The sequence below is a fragment of the Simochromis diagramma genome, unplaced genomic scaffold (genome assembly GCF_900408965.1).
Source record: "Simochromis diagramma unplaced genomic scaffold, fSimDia1.1 OVJJ01000585.1, whole genome shotgun sequence".
NCBI classification, from domain to species: domain Eukaryota; kingdom Metazoa; phylum Chordata; class Actinopteri; order Cichliformes; family Cichlidae; genus Simochromis; species Simochromis diagramma.
This window is the reverse complement of record NW_024387398.1, coordinates 3,249,758-3,265,736: the sequence shown is the minus strand read 5'-3', so window position 1 is coordinate 3,265,736 and position 15,979 is coordinate 3,249,758. Positions and strand designations below refer to the sequence as shown.

At 39.7% G+C, this 15,979-nt stretch overlaps 1 protein-coding gene across 3 annotated transcripts in view; it reads left to right on the top strand.

Annotated features, from left to right (window-relative positions):
* Positions 1-15,979, top strand: part of slit3 (slit homolog 3 (Drosophila)) — a 236,253-nt gene that overhangs the window by 13,471 nt on the left and 206,803 nt on the right. For 2 of the 3 annotated variants that reach the window (XR_005693007.1, XM_040010459.1), the window contains exons 2-4: positions 2,626-2,697; positions 7,518-7,589; positions 11,045-11,116. Coding sequence is in view for 1 of the 3 variants with exons in the window: in XM_040010459.1 (XP_039866393.1) it covers positions 2,626-2,697; positions 7,518-7,589; positions 11,045-11,116 (216 nt within the window). In the remaining 2 variants the exon portion in view is untranslated. Of the gene's footprint in view, positions 1-2,625; positions 2,698-6,948; positions 7,074-7,517; positions 7,590-11,044; positions 11,117-15,979 lie in introns of those variants that run through there. The other variant, XR_005693008.1, reaches the window with a different exon arrangement.

Sequence of the window (15,979 nt, the reverse complement as noted above, 5' to 3'; positions counted from 1 at the left end):
AATAAGATTAACCCGTGTGAGAATTTTAGTCACGGTTTCCTGTTCTCAGGTGACAGGAAAGTGGCAGCTAGTGTGGTCCATCAACCCATGCCACTTGTCACTTAGGCTGGTCTTATCTTACTGTCTGAAAGATAAGGGGAGATAGCAGAGGGTACAGCCAGATTTATGGTCAAGCAGTGGTAGTGCATTCGCTGTCCTTTCCACTCAGGGGATGCCCATCTGGAGGCAGTGTAAAAAGCATGTGGTACACCCAGTCTGTAGGCTACTCTTACTTGTGCTGTTGTTGGTCCATCAGCCAGCCTCCCATTCCCAGTGAACCTCACTGTTACCCTCTTCTCTATGCCAGCCCACTTGTCAACCAGTAAACATTTGTCAGATACTTATGTCATCCGCTTCCAATGATGCGCAGTCAATATCTTCGCAGGGGTAGGGTGAAAACCTCTCAGCTTCTGTACAGCCAGACTATAAGTGTGGTAGAGTAACAAACATGAACAAGAAAAACAGTTTATTTCTGAAGCAAATCAACTCTTTCCTCATGTTCAAATTAATAAATCAAACCCCAAGAAGGCTTATCAAGTAATTGTCAGTGTCTTGCATTTCAAGGAACTGGCAAAGCCAAACACTTGGAAAGCTTGTGACAAGAACCAGCAGCTTATAGTCTGGATAGTGAAGCAGCTCACTGTCAAAATGTTATCTGGTGTCTCGAATGTCTCACATGAAACATTAAGATGGATGAGACTCGGCATCAACGTGAAACTTCATTCTGCTTTCTTTGTCTTTCTCAGTTCATTGCTTTAGTGAGCTATACATTAATGCAAAAGTATTATACCTAAGCAGAGGATGTTTATGTCAAGCTCATTTCTCAACATGTCAGTTTATTGTCGGAAAGCAAAAGCTAACTTCAGCTAGAAATGTGGGCTGCACTCAAACCAGAGACGTTGTGAATAAAATAGCGGTTGCTTCCAAACCCCTGGGCATCTGACAGACGATGATAGATTTAAAATCTATTTTAAACATGCAGTGTTATATCGTCCCACAAAACTATTATTTATTATTTGTTTTCCTGATCATGTGGTGGTCGTTTTGTTCCAGTAGTCATGAACAGCATTGCCGCAGTAACATTTTGGTCTTCACCAACACCTGAGTAAAACAGTTTGGTTGTTTCTGTGCTAAATGTTCTCAAGCATTCATCACCTAAAGATCTACTTTCATTTTATGCCATTAAGTGTTGACGTGTTTTATTAACACATTATTGTGGGGAAAAAAGGCGTGTCTGGAAAAGAGGCGGAGGGCAGGGGTGAGAATGAACTGAAACATTGTAAATCAAATCCACTGAGTTGAGAGTTTCTACTATTCTCTGCAGAGTTTTTAACTTTTCATTAGAAACGCTCCCCTGCCCAAACCACACAAACCCCTTTTCTAGTAGTATGGATGGACATTTTCCTGCTGTGTGCCATTTATGAGAAAGAATATCTGTGGAAAATATTTGAAGTTGTTGTGTGAAAACATTGTGTGATCATGTGCGATATTGCCATCTGATCTATTGTTTGGATAAAATATTCACATTCAAACCCTTTTCAGTGTTTCATATTTTTGAATGTAAACACAAGTACGTGACAGGGATCTCATTTCTTGTTGCTTATGATTTAAGCCAGCCTTCCTATACTTCATCTGACGTGCCGGGTTGGATCAGTCATTTTTGTGACATCCCACTGCTGCATATGAGATATTGTAGTTATTCGTTACTCTGGAGCCCTTTCAAGAACACCCTGTTGGACCAAGGACCCCATTTTGCGCTTTGGAGGACTGGTCTGGTCTATAGCAACCCTCCCTGTCACAAGCTGGGGAATGGCTCCTATTAGTGGCCCTTGCTATGTCAGCTTGAGGAAGCCTTTTGAAACCTAATATCGTCTTAAATCAGATTTATAAATGTTTAGGTGTATTATGAAAAACACACACGCTGCCTGCGTTGGCAAAACCTAGTTCTGTTTGTGTGTGTGTGTGTCTATGGTTCTGAGAGCGAGTGAAAGCTTTGGAGGAGCTCTGTGTGTGAAATAAGAGAGAACATTGTGTGTGTGTTGTTTGTGTGTGCCCTTTCTTTCTGTGTGTGCGTATGTTTTTTTTCCTTGCCCTAATTCCTGCAGTGCGACAGCGTTTCAATAAACATCAAACCCATATAAAGGGAACCAGTCTACACACACACACACACACACACACACACACACACACACACACACGCACACACACACTCAGGCTGTCAGTTCATATTGCAGTATGTATACATTTTGCGCCCGTAGTTAAAACTAATTGAATGACAGTCAGGAAACACGATAAGCTTTTAAACTGTGACAATGGAAAGAGAAAAAAAAATTTTAATTGAAAAATTTGTTTTCCAGTAAATAATTGTGCATCAGAACAGAAGTTTCTCTGTGCTTGGTGTGCTTGTGTTTGCACTTGTATGCATGTGTGTGGGCCTATATGCTGTGGAGCATTCTCATGCCCTGTCCTTCTGCCACTTGGTGGGCGCTTGTTTGCTTTCACAGTTGTGTTAAAGTTACATTATACTCACAACTGAATGTAATTTTGACTGAATAAGTAATTTTTATCCTGTTTTTCTCTTTCTAGGGATTTGAATAAAAACAACATCACCAGAATCACTAAAGTGGACTTTTCTGGCCTCAAGAACCTCAGGATTCTGTAAGTTTCTTTCCTTTTTTCAATTAAATTTTTAGTCAGTAAAACATTAGGCTTTGCTCACATTCCCTCCAGTTTATTTGAGGACTTTAACTTATTTTAAATCAGTCAGGATGTATGAAAATGTATAATTCAGATTGCAGTTACCTGAAGTATTTTGTTATCTGCTGAAATCTTCTTGATGTTGCTTCTTTGAGCTGTATGTGAGAATACAAATGTCTGATTACACATTAAATGGTGCCTTTGTACACAGTCTGTATAATGTCTGATTGCACCCATGCGAGAACAGAGCAGGTAATTGTCTAGTGAACTTAGAGCGGGCCATTGGGAATTATGCATCCTGACTTCTGTATACTCTACCCAGGCAGCTGCTTGCTTAAACTAACCTAAATTTTTCTAGCAGAATCCTCTGAAGCTGACTATCTCCTCTTATGTGCTGCATGCGAGGAACCAGCACTTCCAGATAGTTGCCATCATTAAGTCACTTTACTTTTTCCTTCTTAGGTACTAAGTTGGCTAATATTAAGTTGAATCTACCAGATACAGTACCATCAGGTCTTTTAATCTGTCCTCTCTTTAATACCTAATTGTGACTTGTATTTGTTTCTTTACAAGGAATCCCATTAACAAAAAAGTTCCATGCTGTAGCAATTAAGCAAATGGTATATTTACCTAATGGGCCCGTATATGGCTATAGGGGGAAACAAGTCTCTATAAAATAAAGTTTCCCATCCTAATGAGGGCATTTAGAACAAGAGAGCATGCAAGTGTACTATCCAAGGAGTTGGATTTTGCAATTACTGGATATTTACAAGGTTAAATAATAGAGTAATGGTGAGCTGACATGCCAGCAACAAGCAGCACGACTTCCATTTACTATACAAGCAGCACAACAGCGAGATGTTGACCTGGTACGGATACGACGATGGGAAACTAAGTAAAGCAACTCATACTGAAAGAGTTAGTCACTGTTCCTATGAAAAAAAGAGAGATTTCAAATTAGACTCTCAAGTCTTTCTGAATAATGCTGGGGAACGCTGACTTTTGCAATTCTGGGAAAACCAAAGCTGAAATTTCAAAGCAGTAGCATGATTGCTTAGAGATATGCAAACAGGCGAATTTGAATCATATCTATTAAACTGAAGCACAAAAAGTGCTTCAGAAATACTGCTGGTCTTAAAACAATACTCACTCATATGTAACAGAAGTTTTTTGTTATGTACACACTGACTAAAAACAAGATTGCCTGTAGAGCATTAGGGGTGTGCAGCCTGAACCAATTTCATGTGCATCACTGGAGATTTCAACCGTTCTGATATTTTATCTGTTCAGAAATGATCTTGTTTCTGGGGCAGGAAAAAGGGAGCTAAATCACTCTGGCCACCATTACAATTACCAAACACTGAGCAGGTCCTTGTTGGGAAACGTATGAAAATCTTTAAAGTATAAAGTGTATATATTGTATTTTTTACCTTTCTGGCTTATCATATCTGAATAACTACACTTAGTTGAGATTGACTGCTCACGTTCTCTCAGCTGTCCTAATTAAGTTCAAGGGCTCCCTCACTCCTTTTCCATAAGCGGCTAAAATCAGTGTGTATGTGAGAACTTTAATAACTATAATCACCGCTGGCTGCATGCAGCTTCCCTCCACACTCTGTTTTAACCAAACCAGCAGATAAAAATACACTCCCAGTACAAATCCGCTAAGGAATGGAAACGAGTTTCTACATGTGAGTGTTTGCGCTTGTATTGGCATCTGTTTATTCATATTCCTAAATATAGGACCAAAGTGGAGTTTGGAACGTATGTCAGTCACTGGGTCAGGATTCATCTGTGCTTGAGTTTTTTAAGTAAAACACAGAAAAATTAAAAATGTAAGTGTTTGCATTCTGCATGCATGAAACACTGTGAGAAGGACCCACAGAAAAAGGCAGTGTATATGTGTGTGAGCTGAGTGTGGCAAGCCAGCAAGTCGTTTCATGTGGCTTGTGATAAACTGCTGTGACATTTCTCTTCTCTAAATCTCTGAAAGAAATTGGGAGGAGACGGCTTGGGAAAGAGGAGATGGTCGGGAGAAAGCGCACTTTCAGAGACATACATATTCTAGTATTTTGGATCCTACAGCACACATGGTCACCAAAAATTGTCTTATCTTTGCTTTAATAGGTATCGCTGTTATATACCAGAACTCTATCTCATTCATTCTCTCTCACAGACAAACATAAGTGCCTAGTTCTGAGAGTCCAGTCATTTCAGCCATATGTGCCTCCTATGGGAGAACTTGTTTAAAGCCGCTAACATTTTTCCCAGGCTAGGTTACAGAAAAAAACAGTATAACTCCTAAATACCCCTGCTTACATCTGAGCTGTAATTACTGATAATTTGTCCTGCAGAATGACTTGTCTGCCCTCATGTAATCTCACTTCTGTTTAAAAACATCCAAACAGCTAAGCGATCTGGTTTTGCGTTTGCACCACCAAAGACCACGGGGTGCGTAAAATAAAAGTCTCGTAATTAGACTGATTTGTGACGCTTCAAACCTTCCAAATCAATCGATCACACGGCGAGCTGTTTTCTGTTCATGCGAAAACATCGAATTTGATTCAAGGGTTTGGATATTCTTTAAATTTGCACAACACAGCTTGCCTCTGCATGCACGCTACGTGAACAACACTTAGCCTAATATCTTTGGCAACCTCACTTTGCAAGATTTCTTCCAGATTGTGGCGAAATTGAGTAATTCCAAACAAATTTAGATGTAGGTGAAAACTTGTACTTGATATTGAACGCTTGGCCGGGGAAATTCAGTGCGGTTTCACCCATTGTGTGTGTAAATAATAAGTGAAGTTAATATCCCCTGAAGTATTTCCTTATTTCCTTCAGAGGCCGAGTTCTCGCAGTTTGCTGTAAGGTAGCGTGACATCATTGTTCTTTTTATAACCGTTGACTGAAGTTCGAGTTATTAGACACTCCAGTCCCCACACACATGAATTCAATTCTTGTTTGCTCTCTTTCCCCCCCCCATCTTTCTCCAATGTCTCTGTGGATGACTAATGCTTGATACAGACCAATATAAAAACAATACCTCATCTGAGCGATATGCCAGCATTGACTCCCCGCACCATGTGTTTGGCTTAACATCCACAGCCTTTCTAAACTTCATTCAATAAATCAGCGTGCGGTTGATCTCTCATTTGGACAAATAAACTTTGATAGTTATTCAGAGTTATGCCTTGATTTAGCTTTCCCTGGAGTACACAGGAAATGCTTTTCTATAAGGACAGGAACAAAAAAAAAAAACGCTGCTATGCTGGAATGAACATGCTGGATTAATCTTGGCTTGATTGTAAATTATGATTGATGCCGGAGTCAGAAATGTACACATGCTTATGTGTGTGTTTGGGAATTCTTGCTACCAGTGCATAACTCCCTACCTGCGTTAAACGATTCCACACATACCTTATCGTATGTGTTTGGGGTGTTTCTGTTTAGAAACTGATTCAGAATGCTCAAAAGCTGGAGCTATTTTTTATTTATTTCAGTTAACAGCAAATATTACTGATGATTTTTTTGAAAAACATTTTTATAAAGCAAAAAATGCTCCCTGTAATCAAGAGTTATTTTTCCTGGAAAATGTTTCGTTATACAAAATGAACAATATTGTGAGAATAAGCCAATTACCATCGCTCGGTGCGCCAGTTCTTCGAAAGTGTTTCAAGATGCTCTGACTTTTTTATTTATATGTTTACATACTTTATATATATATGAATGTGCGAGCGCGTTTGTCTGAGCTTGTTATCTTTCATCCAAGTCCAACATATCTGTGTGTCTCTGTGTAGAGTCAGTATGACAGGCCATGGATTAATGCCTGGATATGTAAACGTTTTGTTTGAAAGAATATTTAAAGAAGACGCGTGCCAAAACAATTCAAAGTCCACATGTTAGGCCAGACAGGACTCTTTTTGAGATGACTTCTTTTGTCTTTGCTTGTCTCTCACTTGATCCAGCTTGTCATTCTACATCTCGCTGTTTATATCTGGCTTGTATCTTCCTTTCACTTTTCTCCACCTTTGCTTTTCAATGTTTTCTTTTCTTCCTCACATCATCCACTTTTTTCCCCCCTTCAGCTTCTTCCTCCCTGTCTTCCTTTCAGGACATGTCACTCCTAACATCCTCAGACAGAAAATATAAACACACATATCAGTTGAGATGTTTTCTCTCCATTTCTCTATCCCATCTGGAAAACCTTAGTTTGCCCCCAAAACATGACAACACTGAGAAAGCAATGAAGGGGAGATATGGGTTACACTGAGAGCACCGCAGAAATGACTGAAGCGAAATGGAGAAGATATCAACGGAAGAATGAGAAAGAGATGGTTTGTTAATTGTTTCTTTTGGAGTGGTAGGTTGTAACATTTGTGAAATACTTTGTGTCACAAAATGTTTGTTTCGTGCCAGATTCATGTGTTCAGTGCACTGATTGCTTGTTTATGTAACCGCTTTTTTTAAAAGTGCAAGTGTCTCTCGAGTTGTTTGCACTGGCCAGAAAAACACATTTATCTGCTGTTTCTGGCTGGAGATGGACATTCCCAATTCCACGAGTGCCTCACAATTTGATATTTAAATTGAATCATTTTGAAGACAGGCCGAATGAAACTGTGTAAAGTTACTGACGTAAAGATCGGCACTTGGGACTTTTCCTGCCTTGTCGCGATCACAAAGAGCCACGGAGTATATTTGCGTGTCTTGCTTTTGCATTCTTAAAGTTACAAAAATAACTACAACATATTTTCTTTCTGTTTCATTGCCTGTCGCCACAGTCATCTTGAGGACAACCAAATCACTGTTATCGAGAGAGGAGCCTTTCAAGACCTAAGACTGCTTGAGAGACTGTAAGTATGCCATTATACACAGCTTCCTATAGTGCATATGTGAAAAGAGGTACCATACTGCGAGGTGAAATAGGTATTTTATGCATGCAAAGAGCTCCATAATAATAATGTGATCTGTCACAAAACTTTTTTGCTGTTTTTCCACTTTGACAAAATTGTACACACCTTTGATTTTCTGCTCCTTACTTGCTGTTCTGTGCAGCATATTCACTGACAGGATTTCAACTGATTGATATCCAAGTCCACTTCACACACTACCTAGGAATGTGTGTATCTGTCAACTCACACCAAGGCTTTAGTAAACAGAATCAGGGTGCTAGTGTACAACACAACACTTCCCACACATACACACCTGCATGTTTATGAGTCCTGGTTAGAGTGATGATGGGAAGACAGGTTCCAGAAAGAGGATTCCTTTATGTGAGACAAAGACCGAATGACACAATGTGAGTGTTAGATGGTTTTTTAGGAGTGGCATCCTCATAAAAAAATATTGTGTACAGCAATTCTAAACCCAAGAACGGGCTTTGTAATGAATGTTGAATTCACAAGCTGAATATTTCTTCATTCAATTTATTTCACCATTGATGCAATTTTATCTGAACACTGTAAATTTGTCATTATCGTCTTTCAAATTGCTTTTGCAGTCTGAAAAAGAATGCCACAACATTATTTATTTTGATTAACAAATGTGTGTCTGTTGTAAAATCATTCATGAGAGTAAGAATGGGAAGGAATTTACTTCACACATGGATGGTATTTTTCGGTATACATGCTGCAGAGTGGGGAAGAGAGATAAAACCGTTAGATCACTGCAGCTGTCAGCAGAGCTCTCCTAAAATCCAGATATGCTGAGCGACAGAGACGTGTATATCTTCACTCTAAATGGAGATCACACATATGATGTGAAAGCAGAAGGTCACTGCCCACTTTAATGTTAAAAGGCTCTTTAATGCAGTGTGTCAGGAAGGGTGAGAGGTTACAGAAGAGGGGGAGGGAGGATGTTGGGAGTCTTAGCAGTTGTTTGCCAGAACTCACATAGACAGCATTTCATTTATCCGAGTCATTTCAACAAATGTTTTTATGCCATTTTAGCCCATTTAATAAATCAGAAATTAAATATCTATGCTTGTTTGAGGATGACATTTGTTCTCCAAAATGAATCTTTCTAAAGAGGGGAAAAACTGCTGCAGTAGATTAACGGTAATAACAAGGGCCTGCATTTTTTACTTTACTGATAGTAAAATGGTTTTTAAAATGCTTACTTGACAGGGTCTCTGATGTTGTGTCTGCCAGGGTGAAAGGTCAGGGGTGAGAGGCCCTGACGCTGAGTCCATGTGATTTATGGAGTCACAATGTGAAAAACATGGGGCTTATTTTGTCATCCCCTCGGGTCAGAGCATTCAGAAAGTCTGAAATGCCAGAATTCATAGTCATTTGTGCTTTACTCAGTTATAAATGAAGGATATTTTGCAAAATAAACGGCATTTGTTAAGAGGTGTCGTATCAAATTATTTCTTTTGTTCTTTATTTGAGAAAAAAAAAGCCCTGCTCATTGTGATTAGTAAGGTTTAGTCTCCAAACTCTTTCATTTTTTCTGTGATTCTGAGTAATAGGAATAATTTTCCAAAACATAAAATATGAATGCCACAGACATGTGGTTTGGTGTCATTTCAAAGGTTCTAAGTAGGAAGAAAACCTCATCATTAATGCTTAAAAATACACAAAGAATTATTCCATTGAAACTATATCTGTGCTCTGAGCAAATGTCCTTTAATGACTCGTAGCTGTAATAGTAGCTGTGCTGTACTCACATACTAGCAGGTATTTTCTCCCTTATTTATTTCAGGTGGTGTGCATCTTCTTTTTTTGGACTCAAATATTCTTTCCATTGGTGTACACAGGAGTGAAAGCCACTATCTTATTATCATTATCACAGGGTTAAAAGGTTGGTGTCTGTGTCTTCTCCAGCACAGATCCTACTTTGTGACCCTGCGACCCTCCACCCTTCTTTTCTTTCCCTTTTCCCTTCCACGCCTCGTTTCTCAGTGTAATGCTTTGGTAGCCTGATAACACTTTCACTCCCTCAGCTTTCACTGTCTTCGTTTATCTCTACTTTAGCCAACCCCACCTTTCGTTGCACACATGCATACACAAGGAAGCATCTTTTATCCTAAAACGCCTCGTTCTGCTACTGTCTTTCTGTTCATCAACCTGAATTCTTCCACTTTTTTTGGCCTTTGTAATTTAAAGTCATGTGTTTATCTAATTTTCCAATGAAAATACTAAGATAAGGAATGCTATTTTGCATATAAAGTGTGACTAAAAAGATTTTCATCCCACAATAGTTGAGAAGACGCATCAGAGAGTTTTGCAAAAGATTGCCGAGAATATAAAACCATCCACAGGTGGCAATAATCAAACATATGAGCAACGATGTGGTTAAAATTGGAATGTAAAAACATTCTGTATGTGAGAGCAACACTTATAGATTGTCATAATTATGTGGGTGCCTTTAACTTGTTTTTATTACTTGTTATTACTTTTCCCGTGGTCATAAATCTCTGTGGAGGTAAATGTTTCTGTGTAAATGCACATGTTCAAGTCTTTGGTCACATTTATTATATTCTAAACAAATATGTATAGCGTTTTAATTACCTTGTGGTTGCATCCCGGTGTTTAATATGAGGTGCCAGACACGATAAAAATGAATAAAATGCTAGGATTTCTTTCCCCTCTTGCCTCCCCACTCTTTGTTGCGGTCATGTTTTTGTTTTCTTCAGAGGCAAACATATTTGTCTCATTTTCTTTGCATTCCCTCGCATCCATTCCGATGGATGAGTTTTGGCAATCCCACTCCAGAAATATTATAACATCTGTGAGTCCTTATATTGAGAAAATGACTGTTATTTCTCTTACTGATAAATTCAAAAACTGCAGCTAAAGAGTAGCCAGAAATGCACAGGAGGAATTGACGGTACTGAACAGGCCAGTCACAGTAGTGCAGGACACAAAGGTTTGTAGGATTTCAGAGCAGTTTGCAGTTCTGACGTACCCACCTAGCGTAGATTTAACACAGCGGTATAAATCCTCTGTAAGTTTGTAACTTTATGCTAAAACATGCTTGTAGCCCAAAATTGGTCCATCTCACACTATCAGGTTAAAGCATATGCAGTGAGGATATATTGCTAATGGACTTTAAGGAGTCTAGAAACTGATGACCTGTATACACAAACCATAGTGTGATAACCTCTAGGCCATGATCACAGGAAGTCAGAGGCTTTTCCATGAGTTTAAACTTGCTGACCTTTAAGGTCATTCAGTCAGCTGTGTGGTGATTGTTCAGTCAACACAAAAGCACGGATGCGACTGATTTATTAGACGATGTTTTTGCCCTTTTTCTCTTCCCAACGACATGTTTTCCTTCATTTTCCTTCTTCTATTTCTCCCTGCAGTCGTCTGAACAGAAACAAGCTCCAGTTTCTTCCAGAGCTTCTCTTCCAGTCCAATCCCAAACTAGGACGACTGTGAGTACACTTTGATTTTCTTTTTTTTTCATCTTCTCCCCATTCATGATCTCTCTCTGACTCTCCTCCGTCATTCCGTTTCCCCTTTTGTGCCGCTTTTGATGTGTTACGTGATCCGTTTGAAAACACGACCATGGTGTCAGAGGTTTTATCCTGGTTGAGGGTTCAGGTCTCGCGCCAGGTGACACAGTGCCGCTCTGTGCTCCTGTCGAGAGTTGAAAAAGGCAGTGAGTGTCAGATGTGTGCGTTTGTGTGAGTATGCTTGATTTTAGGAGGTGAAAGTGTGCCTGCAGTGAATGTTTTGCTTGGACTCGTGTGGAATTTTTATTCAGGAATATTGAGTTTTCCCAGAGTGTAAGAGTGTAAGAGCAGGTCATACTGATGCAGCAAAGCCTCCCACTTGTCCTCCTCCTCTCTCGTTTTCATCTCACATTCCCAGACATACTCTCTCTCTTTGTTTTAGTCCCATTGGTGCATCCATGCTGTCTCCCCATCTGTGCTCTTTCTTTCCACTCAGGTTGTCAGATTCTCTGTTTGTTTTATCCTCAGAGAGGATAGTCAGCTTAGGTTGAAGGTTGAAACACCTAAACTTTATAGCTGTTTACATTGGGCTTCTTTCAAGAGAACTTGGAGTTAGAGTGTGTGTGTGTGTGCATGCCTGAATTTAATTGTGTGTATAAGTATTATTGGGTGCGTCTATAAGTTTGTACACCCTACTGGATATTTATTTGTGTTACATGTGTCATATCGATGCTGCGTTTCAACATATCAAGTTTATGTGTGTTCAGCATGTGTGTGCATGCCTATGGTGAGAGGTGTTAGGATAACAAATACCAGCGCTAGGACATTAATCTTCTCACTTCTCTCATTCTCTTTTATAATGTTTCCATGAGGCAGAACCCATTGGAAGCTACTGTAACAGTTCTTTGTTCAAAAGATTCTTGTTCCATGTTTTTTCACCTTTTTGAAGTGTAGGTTGACCAAAAAGCAGAAATTAAAGGAATACTCCGGTTACTCCACAATTACAAATTCGCTGGCGAGAACTAACATGTTGATTGAAAGGTTTTGAGCTCCCTCCTTCACGGAGAATGACAGCTATAGTCAGCTTAGGTTTGCAACACTTAAAGCGGATTTGAGCAGCGAGCCAGAGCCATTCCAGTGTCACAACATCAACATGTCCAAAGAAATGTCAAAAATTAGATTTTTTTTTTTTTCCACAAAATAAATTAAATGTACTTTTCCAGTGCATATATTCAGATCCTCATACTTCCAAAGCTTTGCTGAAAGTATTTTGGGCTGGCACTGGAGAAGTGGATTGTGTTGCAGGAAAGTTTCTGTGGACATTTTATGACATTTTGATTTGTTGGTCCACTGTTCAAACCCTTTCTTCCATAACCGCTGTGACTCAAAGAAATGTTACAAGCTTTTGCAGCGACCTATCAACCTACAGGCAGCAACTATTTAATACTCAAAAATGGATTCCTGAAAGTTGAGCTTTATAAGGAGATTGACTTGCTGTTTACAATCTGAAAGACTGGAATAAACATTACGTGCACAGTACATCATGCCTTTTGTCCACTGCAGGCTTCTGCCACTGTTAACACAGGTATTAATTAATATACTGCTACCTATTCAGCTTAAATCAATGCTTATTTATCATTAGAACGTTTGTTCTGTACTACCTTTTTCAGAATAAAAGTGATGTATAATGTTGTCAGTTTCAGTTTTCCTCCTTAGTTTCTCACCGTGATATATTTTGTTGGACGGACATATTTTGTGTTTCATATTTTTGTGGTGATGTGTGATATATTGCTGAGGCAGAGTAGACTGCTAAATTGTCATCTACGTCAGCTGTGGCTTCCAGGATCACACACAGTTAAAAGTCCTCATAAACGCCAGGGACACACACAGTGACAGATGCAAATGGAGACGAATACAAATATTCCATCACACGCACATTTTCACATGGCATTTTTTTTCAACCCGTTTCCCTTCTTCTTTGTGAATGACAGCCTTATTTCCTCCACCTCCTGGCTTACAACTGTATAAAACCCCTAATTGCTCTCGAAAGCTATTATTTATCACCGGTCGAATATGGATCCCTATAGAGCTCTCAGACAACTCAGGAGAGTGGAAAGGGTGAACGTGTTCCAAACTTAGCATTATAAATCTCATGTTCTTTATGTCCCTACTTTGCCATCAGCGCAATCTAAATTACAGTGTCTGGAGTTTCCTCCGGCACTTTTTTCTTTCCACTTTTCCTCTTTTTTTAGTGCTTTTTCTCCCATCCTCGCTGTGTTTTCTAAGGAAGTGGTGGTAATGTAAGCACCAAGGTATGTAGAAGAGAGCGTGTGTATAAGAGGGAAGGGCAAAAAGAGGAAGAAATGTAGGTAGAATTATGGGATAGAGAGAAAGTCAGATGGTGGGAGACTTGCAGAGAGAGTAACAGCAGGAGAGTAAGGAGGAGGAGACAAGGAGGTTTGCTGGTGGCTTTCTGGTTTGGGTTCGTAACCTTCCTCTCTGTCAGCCTTGGTTAGATATTAAATGATGGCAGTGTGATAGGAATTACCTCTTAACCCTCCTATTAAAGCTCTGTGGTCTGAGGTTTGGAAAAGGGAGGAGTTGGAAGGAGCTGGACTAGCATTAAGTGAAAATAGCCATGGGTTAGACGTTTCACTCTTGAGGAGGGTGCAGGGGTTCGGATAAGAGGTATCAGACTGGATAATAGTTTTTAGTCTAGTCTTTAATCCTGCAGGACTATGAATCAATCAAAGAGGTTGTCTCTTAATGGAAACTTTTCTAATTTAGCCTTAAGTGCTGTTGCTGAGTGCCTGACAAAGACTGATGGACAACACATATAACGGAGGTCATGAGAAAGGAGGGAGATGGATGGATGAAGGGATGCTGGTGGAAGATAAAGGTTTCTTGTAGATGGATGAAGGAAGCGGAGTCTGTGGTCCCTCTAGGTGCTTGGTAGGGGGGAGAGAAAACATAAATGGGAAGGTTGAGATGGATCGTGGACTGGAGTCTGTGGGTTTCAGTGTGTGCAGTCTGTGGTCGTTTCCCCCCACAGTTTGCAGAGACTGCGGTCTCACAGCACATGCACACAGACACACACGGTTGCACATAGTAAGCTCGAGCTCTGAGTAAAATACATTTGCGAAGAGTGTAATGAATTTTTGGTTTGAAATATAACGTATTGACGATATCTGAAATGGAAAAATGAAAGCTACTGGTTACAGGGCTTTTGTGCCTCATGCACATTGCACTGAGTCAGGGAGGTTTGCTTTGTTAAGTGACTTGATGGCTGTTGGTCTCCTGTCTAATAATGCTGACCCAGACTGAGCCTCATCCTGTTATCTTCGCTTTCTCCTCTGGGAGTTTGTGTGTGTGTCTGCATGCTTGTTTAGCGCATAAAAAGGACTTGAATTAGCTCTGGCTCACAGCCCATGTTACTCATGAAGCAACAGGATCCCACCCCCCCGCCATTTAAGCAGCTCAGGTTACGCTTGATTGGTTTGCATAAGGCAGAAGATGAAAAATGAGAGTAATGTTATACTAAAGAGATATTTCCCGTTTTCTTCATGAATAAATCCCTAGAGCTTCAGATGCTGAGTATTTCACAGTGTTGAAGGTGATCTTTGACCATGTTTCAACACTTATGAACTGTGAAATACTGTAGAAGCTTTGCAAATTTTAATGTAGCTCCTGCCATATAATGGATATTACAGAGTTAGTCAGCAGACTATAAATCTCTTCTGCTTGTGCTATTTCTAAACAGTATTTTTGGACACAGTGTGGCAAAGCTAAAGTACATAAATTATATCACTTTATCACATAAGCAACCAGAAAAGATGTTCTGTAAAATGAATGTTCACTGCAAATTTACAAATACATTAAATTTGTGTCTGCAATAAAACAAAAATGAATCAAGAAAGAAATAAAGTAAAGGTTTAGCTGGGGATAGAATCTAGCTGTCAGATTATAGTTGGTTAGCATGCGTCAACATGAAGCTTGTAATGATTATCTTTCATTCCAGTGTTATAGATTGTTTGCATTTGTTTACGATACACCTAAACAAAAACAGATAAATATAGTAACACACTACACATCCAAGTAAAATCCCAGCTGCAGTGTTAAGCAGCTTCATTCTGCTGTCTGCTGACGGAGCACTGCTGCTGGGCTCCGTCATTCTCCTTACTGCACCCCATAAACTGCATTACAGCAGGATATCAGCAGCCAAACATTCAGACTAAAAGGATCTTTTGGAGGCTTAATAGAAAGAAGGAAATTTAGTTTATGTCCAGAGGGAGGCCGGTAAGGACTTTTATCCAATCCACTTATCCTTCAGAATGCTTCATCCCTACATGTTCACTGGGTGTTTACCAATTTGCATTACAAAAATACCTATAAAGGTTTAGCTAAACAAGAGGGGGGAAACCAGAGCTGTGGAAGAGTAAAATTCAATGAAGCAAGGTTAAAAGAGAGAAAAATCGCCCAGATGACTCTAATGATCAACAAATCATGGCATGGAAGGTTCCCACTTTAAATCCCTGCACTGATGACTGGATGGTAATGAGATATTTTCTTCAGCACCATTAGGTTACTCTTGTGTGAAGCAGTTTATCTCCAAATGCTTCAGTGATTCTCCCAGATGTGAAAGTGTGGTCTTAACTCTCCACAGTTACTGTAAATACAATATACGAGTTAAGCCAGGGGGAAAGACGCTGCAGAGAGAGAAGAATGAGAATGGGAGGGAAGGCTGGAAAGAGCAGGGGGTCATTCGAGATGTCTTTTCCTCCTAATTAAGTTAATGGAGAAAGACGAGGAGCCTGCCTTTAATCTTGGCTAATTGTCCATTTA